At 44.3% G+C, this 8,760-nt stretch overlaps 1 protein-coding gene across 4 annotated transcripts in view; it reads right to left on the bottom strand.

Annotated features, from left to right (window-relative positions):
* Window positions 1-8,298, bottom strand: part of Adck1 (aarF domain containing kinase 1) — a 283,194-nt gene extending 274,896 nt beyond the window's left edge. For 2 of the 4 annotated variants that reach the window (XR_013106668.1, XM_076921542.1), the window contains exons 1-2: window positions 8,160-8,294; window positions 5,042-5,125 (exon numbers count right to left, since the gene is read on the bottom strand). Coding sequence is in view for 3 of the 4 variants with exons in the window: in XM_076921542.1 (XP_076777657.1) it covers window positions 5,042-5,125; window positions 8,160-8,294 (219 nt within the window). In the remaining variant the exon portion in view is untranslated. Of the gene's footprint in view, window positions 1-5,041; window positions 5,126-6,858; window positions 7,096-8,159 lie in introns of those variants that run through there. The other 2 variants (XM_076921544.1, XM_076921543.1) reach the window with 2 other exon arrangements.
* Window positions 8,299-8,760: the final 462 nt, after the last annotated feature.

Consider the following 8,760-nt stretch of genomic DNA (forward strand, 5'->3'; position numbering starts at 1 on the left):
GTGGTTTTGAGTCTGGATTTGGGGGGTTGGGGTTTTTTTGGTTTGGGTTTTGTTTGGTTTTTTTTTGTTATTGGTGGTGGGTTAGTTTTTTTCTGGGTTTTTTGTTTGTTTGTTTGTTTGTTTGTTTGGTTTGGTTTGGTTTTTTGGGGGTTGGGAGTTTTTTGGAAGAAAGTCTCTGCATTTGTGTTTTCAGGAAAGGAGAATAGGCTCTGGACCCCTTCCAGAGTTCTATGGATCAGATATGATGGACGGAGACCCCCTGAATAACTAGAAAATTTTCAAGAGAATAAAGCAGGACAGGTAAAGAATCTCCTTGCCATCCTTCACATAGCATGCATGAAGACTTATTACAATTGGCTATTAACAAAATTGACTCATAAAAAGAAAGCTGTCTTTCACCTGATCAAACATGGAGAATTTCATCCTTAACTGATCTGTGCACCCTGCACAATCCATACGACTATCTTAACAGTACTAAAATTTTGGTTGTGAGATTCACATATTAACAGAATGTATAGCTTTGGCAAGGTTCATCCTCAGAGGTGCTGAACTGACCTGCTTGGCCCCTGCTTCTGGTTGCTGCCCAAAACACCTTCGGGGACTGCCACAGATTCCACGCCATCTTGCCTCATCCAACCTTCCAGACGGATCCAGTCAGAACTTCAGTGAAGCTCTGGACCTTCCAAATATGCAGACTGGATAACAGATTCTAAAGCTAGCTTTCTTAAGTCTAACCAAATTTTCTAATTTTCCTACCCCTCCCAAGCCCTTAAAGAATGTTTTCATCCCCCCTATACAGCAGGAAGAAGTTATGGAGAGTTGTCAACCCAAGTCCATTATGTTGGGGTGGATGGTTCTGGCTATTTTATGAATTATAGGTATGTTGTCATTTTAAAGGATATTTTACAAATGTTGGAGCCAATTGTAAAATGTTCCTCTTTGGACAAAGAGGAAACCAGAGAGCTTTAGACTCAGGGATTTCTATCCTTCCTTCTTAAGTACAGAAAAAGAGATGGAAGAGAAAAAGGAGGATATGGTCAGATCATAGAAATTAGAGGAACAGGCAAAAATGGAGAGGTTATCAAATTTACTCTTAAACAAAACATTGTATAGCCATATCTTACATTGGTAGAAATCTTTATACTTAATGCAAATTGAAGTTATACTTTTACATTGGTATGCAATTTATAGATTGATGCAGATTTAAGGTTTTCATTGGTATGAATTGCCTATATCTGACACAAGATTTATAATTAATATTGTTACTCTTTGGTAGGAACTGGGCCTGTTCAACTCATCTGAGAATACACGACTTGGACCCAGTCTTTATAACTGCCACCACAAACTGGTTAGGATGGCTAAGTAACACAAGTTAAGGGTCAGACAGTAAACTCATGGTTATATTCTGATTTAATTGTAATAAAGTGTTTTTTAATTTACTCAAATAGAAATGATTAAGAATAACTAAGATGTGACAGTTCAGATATACTTTGCATAGATAGAGTCTTCAAAGGCATCAGAAGTCCACAGAATACGACATTTAAGGCCATTTCTTTATTAAAGATCATTTGACTAAAGACATGTCTGCTCCTGACAGCATCCCTTTCTTGGTTCTGAAGAAATTGAGCATCAGTGGAGTTGTTCCAGTTGTGGTGAGACAGTCACTAGGCAACAATTGCCTCAACTCATCTACAGACAAAAATACTGTCCAGGAAAAGAACACACTATGTGGCATAGTCAACTGATAGCTCTTCCAAGACAGAGTAAGTATTTCTTCATAATTCTGCTTTACAAAGGTCTGTCAGACAATCCTGGGCCAGAAGGCTGAAGGCTGATGCTCCAGTGTTTTGAGGAATGAGAGACTGTCGAGGTAGTCAGCTGTCTCTACAAATTCAAAGCTATGTTTTGTGATTCCTGTATTTTCAAGTAATATATAAGTCATTCTCAGATTTCTGATGGGGTTGAAGACTGACTGTAGTCTCAGAGTCAACTCAAGCTGTTTAGCACTGAGAGAGATGATACAGATTTGAGAGGATGGTTTACAGATGGTAATACAAGCTACAACCAGGACATAATTCTGGTGTAGAATTGTAAGCCTTTTAAGTTAGGATAGATGGTAGAGTGCTTTATCAAAATTGACAAAATTGATGGAATGGGTGTTATGTGTATCTTATACTTGATAAATTGCATAGTGCGAATAGTTACGCTCAACTTAAATCTGAGAGAAAAGAGCCTTTTAATTGGACAAAAAGGGAAAAATGTTGTGGGTTGCCCTGGTGCTGTTTGCATTCTGGTGTTAATTCTGCTTCCTCAAGGGGGGCTGCCCTGGACAAGGAGTGAGCTGATCATATACTCAGGTAAACCTTCTCCCCATTCTAACTGGTCAAATAAAGACTAGGGCCTGTGATTGGGCAGTGGAAGGGAAAGGTGGGGCTGGAGGTTTTAGAGAGTGGAGGAAGAGAGAGAAGGAGAGAAAGAAGATGGAGCAGGACCACATGGCCTGGAGAAGCCACAATTAGCAAGGGATCTCATAGCTGGGGAGTAGAGTGGTGTGGTGGTAAACCTACCCAATCTAGGTGTGCAGCTTATAAATATTGTAACTGAGTTGTGTGGTTTTTACACAGGCTTCTTGGGGTTGGAGATTTACTGCAACACAGAGCTGTCAGCTTCTGGAGGAGCTGTGGTACCTCCCTCTGCCTTTCAGATCACTTATACTCTAGAGAGCACAACCCACCTGCTCTTCAGATTCCCAAGACAAACCTTACCCTAGTCCTAGCCTGGAGATCTCTGGAGAATTTTAAGGGCCACAGCATGGAACAGATGGAGGAAGAAGGGAAAAGCAGGGGAAACTATACCTCAAAAACAAGGGCTTTGAGACTTTACAATAACCCTTTAAGTTATTCATTCATTTGTATGGGCCTTTACTGAGAACCAGCTGTGCCCTAGGTACCTGTATTGATGCTGCAAACTGGGAAAGTCACAGCACACACCACGTCCATCCTCATGAAGCGCACCCAGGAGACCTCTGACTCACCTTCACATCTGCTTTACCTTTCACTGACTCCAATGGTGTCAGGTCCTCAATGAGTACAACAACCATCTCTAGTTGACGGACAAGGAGCTCCCCGGGGCTGGATGACCCTCCCAAAGCCAAGGTACAAAATTTATATTCAGGATTTCTGAACGCAAACCTTACATTCTTTGTGTTGCCTCTCCAAAGGTGAGGGCATAACCTGACACTGAGACAGACATGAAACCCTCTCCATCCTACGTATTACTGCTGAAGATTAAATATACAAAACAATAGCCCAATCTGCAACGAATGAGAACCAACAGTCTAAGAGAAAGATGTGTAACTAGCAATCATCTATGGAAGGAATAAAGACGAGGTGATTAAATTATAGGCAGACAGCTCTGGAAAGATACACAGGAAAGGATGATTATCTCCAGGCAGAAAAATTGAGTACCTGAGAAACAAAGGTCATGTTGTCGGTTTCGAATATTGTCTATTTTGATTTGTGAGTCGCTTGAGTACATATCCCATTAACTAGCACTCTGAGGGTATAGCCAGCCAAGTCCTGAATGTGGAAATTCTACCGGATAAATGATCTGTTCTCCAACAAGTGAATAACTAAATAAAACATAAAATAAAGGAAGAGAGAAGAAATGTTATAGATTCTAAAAGACTCAGAAAATGTCAACAAAATGTAATACACAGACCATGTTTGCATCCAGGTTGGAAGAAACTCACTATAACAGACATCTCAGGGCTGGGGAGACGGTTCAGTGGGAACAAAAGCCAGCATCAGGACCAGGGTTCAAATTCCCAGTTTCCAGGTAAAAAGCCAGATGGCTGTCACAAACTTGTAGCCCCAGCATCATGAGCATGGTGGAGACAGGAGGATGACTGAGATGGCTGACCACCTGCCTGGCTCCAGGTTCAGTGAGAAACCCAGTTTAGAGAAACCAAGCTAAGAGTAGTAGAGAAAACACCCAACATGTACACACACACACACACACACACACACACACACACACACACACACACACGGCTCACACATACTCATAAACAAGTACTTTAAAAACACATTTCTGGGAGAAGGGCAATCTGGGCATGAAGAAGAAATTACTGTGGAACTGTTCATCTTCATACATGTGGTTTATCAAAGTTCTTTCTCTATTAGGAGACTCATACTTTAAGTTTCATTTAAACACTTCAGAGCTGAGTAAACCAAAGGGAGTAAATGACAACTCTGACATCAAATCATTTTGCTGGCTCAACAGAACCATAGGGTGGGGTACAGGGGGGTCATTATACACTGCTCAGTTCTCTACTTTTGTGGATAGTTAACATGTACATAGTGAAAGGTTTAAATTCAAATGTTTTAACTAACTAATTAATCCACCCACAGAGGATGCCCGGAAGGAAAGCAGCACAGAGGAAAGCCCAGGCTGGGCCCAGGAACGTAACCAAGCATTCTCTAGGGACAGCAAAGACACGCCAGCCTATTGCCAACCTCCCTCTGACCTCATGCTTCACCTTCCATCTCCCTGGCATCTCCAATACATCTGCATCAGCTACTACACTCTGACTGAGGAGGTGTGTGAAGTCCACAGCTCCACTCGTACAAGAGGCCCCAAGTGGCCTTCAGAGGACAAAAAAACAATTAACCTCTTTCTGCCTAACAACGCAACTTAGAAGTTATTAGCCCTCCAGAGGCAGCCTACATCCCAGCTGTCAGCAGAAATACACAGCGGCCTCCCCAACAGCACTTTATAGGTAATGACTATAAAGTCACTTAAAGTCATGGGAGACTGTTTGATGTAAAGTGGCAGCCCTATTCGCAGGTGCTAAGCCACCTGCACAGGAAAGAGGAGGTGATCTTCCGTCCCTTTATCCCAAACCCCATGGCCAGTGGCCACTACCTCAATGCCCTCTCTGTCCTGAGCCCAGCTTTCCCCAGGAAGTAAATGGGCTATGCCCGCTCTTCAGACGTACCCGATCCTGGCCCAGCTCTGAGGGGTCCCCTGGGTCCCTTACCTGGGATCGACGCTGCAAATACTCCTCTGAGCCATATGGGACACTCCTCAGGGAGGTGAGGTAGTCGTAGCTGATGACAGCTGTCTGTGAACCAAGGGGGGGAGAAAGCTTAACACTGAGGACATCAAATACCACACCTCTGCCAAAGCCCTGGAGCAGGAGACACACATGGGAGATGCTGGCTCTATGGGAGTGGCTGGGCCTACCCCTTTGGATGCTCTGCCACCAGATCTTAGCCTGGGTGATCCTTCCTAGCCTTCGGGGGTGGACACAATAACACTCCTCCAGAGAGGCCAGTCTCAAGTTGCCCTCATTTACCGGCAACTGTCCATAATTTATTATAACCGACCACCTCCAAATTTAGCTTGTCCATTTGCTTCCTTGTTTGTGAACTGTCTAAATTCAAGGGCTGGGTCTTCCTGCTGACTACTGACATCCAGCATCTTTTACACTATACAGGTAGTCACTCAACAAATCCTAACTAAATGAATGTTGTTAAACTTGAGTTTCCATTCTAGACCTTCTGGCCAAAGCCTTCCAGTGAGGGAGGCTTTTATCTGGTCAATCAGAAAAATCACAGACTTCGGACAAATCTCCAGCTTTCAGAGCAGAGCAACTAAGGACCTCAGAAACTAAGTCCCGAGACTTATATTCAAAAGTGTCTGTCTGCACTCCCACCAAGCCTAATTCCTGTCCACCCGTATGTGCTGAGTATGACCTATCAGCAAGGTTTACTCACTGAGTGTCAAACCAGGAGAACCAGGACCAAAGGTCTTCAGAGAATGGACAACTCACTGTTGGTCTGCCTGGGAGAACACTCATTACTTCCCCTTCTTCACCGTCTTTTTCTTTTGTATGGTAGCCAGAGCCTAAATATGCTTTCCCCCACCCCCTCTCTCTCTTTGATTGGGTTTTTGGTTTTTCTGTGTGTAGCCCAGGCTGTCCTGTCCTGGAATGAACTCTCTCTCTCTGTAGACCATGCTGGCCTAGAACTCACAAAGACCTGCCTCCTTTGGCCACCTAAGTGCTGGGATCAAGGCGTGTGCCAGCACTGCCTAGCCTGGCTTGTTCAATCTCTTTCAGATGTGCCATTCACACCAGTGGCTGCTGGTCTGCCATGTGGCTGACTCTGCACAGCTGGACTCAAACAGCACAGGTTTGTCTTTCTCGTCTCTGTCTCCCTCTTCTGGGCAGCTACTGAGAATGACAACTTGCCTGAGCCAAACTTTTTCCTTTAAACTCTGATAAACCTGTCCTCAAAAAGGAAAAGAAAAGAATGCACAGCTTAGTGACTGACTTATAAAAGTGCCCATGGATACTTTCCTGCCATTCTTCTGGCTATTGAACCTCAAGGTTCCACTCAAATCCTGTCTCCTTGGGATTCTCCTCCTGACTCCCAGGCACCAGTGCTCACTCCTGCATCTGACCAGGGCGGCAGTCCTGACGTGTGCCTGGCTTTAGACTGTTGTTGAAAGCATGTGTGCACTCCATGACCAGAGGTTCCTTAAAAGCTGGGTCTCAATGAAGGAGTCTGTCTTTACCTCTCAACACACAAAGTCCAAAACTATTTGTTTGCCCAAAAAGGCACTTGGTAAACAGTTAGAAATGGTTTCATATCCCACAGCCTGTTGTTACAAAGCCCCTTTGCTTATGTGGTTCTTTAACTCAGTTTACCCTTGAGGACAGGTACCATGTCAGTGGCCTCTCTCTGATAGCACTTGATGACAACTAAATTCTCAGGAAACAGGCTACATCACTATGCATACCCCCACGGGGCATGGGGGAAGGGGACGACAGCAACTATTATGTATGCTCACCAACAGCAATAAAGGAGAGAAAACATGGTGCATACGGCAGGCAACAAAGAACACAGAGCCACATCTGGAGCTGCCAGCAGAGTTAAGAAGGCACGATGAGTGGGTCAGTGGTGGTGACCTTTAGTCCCAGCACTTGGGAGGCAGAGGCAGCTGGATCTCTGTGAGTTAGGGGTTAGCCTGGTCTACAGAGTGACTTCTAGGACAGCCAGGGCTACACAGAGAAACCCTGTCTCAAAAATAAATAAATAAATAAATAAATAAATAAATAAGAAGAAGAAGAGGAGGAGGAGGAAAAGGAGGCAAAAAAGTAGAGGAAGAGGAAGAAGAGGAGGAAGAGGAGGAGGAAGAGGAAGAAGAGGTGGAGGAAGAGGTGGTGGTAGAGGAGAAAGGATTCAGTGCTCAAGAGATGGTCCTGGTTCCACTCCCAGCATCTGTGGCTCATGACCACCTGTAACTCCAGTTCCAACAACATGCCTGTCTGACTTCCAAGGACAGCAGACATACACATGGTGCACATGCATACATGCATACATGCATACATTCATACATGCAATACATGCAGACGAAACATCCATAGACACAAAATAAAATAAATAAATCTAAAAGTTTTTCTAAAAAGACATGCTTTTTAGATGATATTGCTAATTGAGCTGCCAGAGCAAACATCTAAAGTCAAATATTCCCATCAGATTCTCCGCTTGGAGATGGACAGCGTTCTCCCAGCCTCAGACAATGCACATACGAACGCCAAATCCAGAACTCCTCAGATGAGTTCCTCGGAGCGAGCTCAAGTTTGCTGACAGAAATTTTTTCCTAAAAAGGATTCCTTCTGAGTCAGTGATCTCAGAGTGTTCAGTCAGAGTTCGCTTGTCCCCACATTCTTGCAAGAACATCAGGAGGGTGGGAACCTGTGGTGAGGGAGGCCTCCCAAGGACTTCACATCATAGCAGACAGGAAGCGGAGAGGCAGCAGGCAGAACTGAACTGCCAGCGTCTTCTTTCCACAAAGTCTTCTGTCCTTGGCATTTTCTAAGGAGCCTGCCCCTCTGAATCATCACCACAGTAAGACACGGAGCCTCAGTGTAACAGCTTCAGAGCAGGGACCTCGTACAATCCTGTGTTCAACTGCAGGGCGGTGGAGGCTGCATGTGCGGGAGTGAAGGTCTGTGAGGATGCAGACTATAGACAGGGCTGATACGCCTACATCCCCATATACGTCAGCATGTCCACCTGCCACACCTATAGAACACCTACAGGTAATGCTCTAACGCCTCTGCTACCCAAAAAAGGAAAAAAACCCACCGTAGCAACAGCTCTGCCCACCCTGACGGCGCCAAAGTCATTAGGGTCCAAGTAGTTGTTACTGTAGAGGTAGACACCAGAGGCAGCGAGAGCCACGCTGGACCACGAAGCAAGCTTGAGAGCCTTTCTGGCCATGTCCCAGAACCTGCGCAAGAAAGAAAGGTCAAGAAAGGTTAGCAATGAAGAGTCTCAGAGCCGGGCGGTGGTGGCGCACGCCTTTAATCCCAGCACTTGGGAGGCAGAGGCAGGCGGATTTCTGAGTTCGAGGTCAGCCTGGTCTACAGAGTGAGTTCCAGGACAGCCAGGGCTACACAGAGAAACCCTGTCTCAAAAAAAAAAAAAAAAAAAAAAAAAAAAAAAACAAAAAACAAAAAAAAAAAAAACAAAAAAAAGACTCTCAGAGTGGGTCAATCCAGAATCCAAATCCCAGCTCTGTCACTCACAGACCATATGACCTCATGTTTTTATTTTCTTAATCTCACAGGGCCTTGGTTTCTTCATTAAAAAAAAAAAAAAAAAAAAAAAAAAAATTAAGATAAAGTAAAATAATTACATAAAGTGCTTAAGGTGGCACCTGGTACAAATCAACTCCCAGCATCCA

This window comes from Arvicanthis niloticus, chromosome 23 (assembly GCF_011762505.2).
Source record: "Arvicanthis niloticus isolate mArvNil1 chromosome 23, mArvNil1.pat.X, whole genome shotgun sequence".
Taxonomy (NCBI): Eukaryota; Metazoa; Chordata; class Mammalia; order Rodentia; family Muridae; genus Arvicanthis; species Arvicanthis niloticus.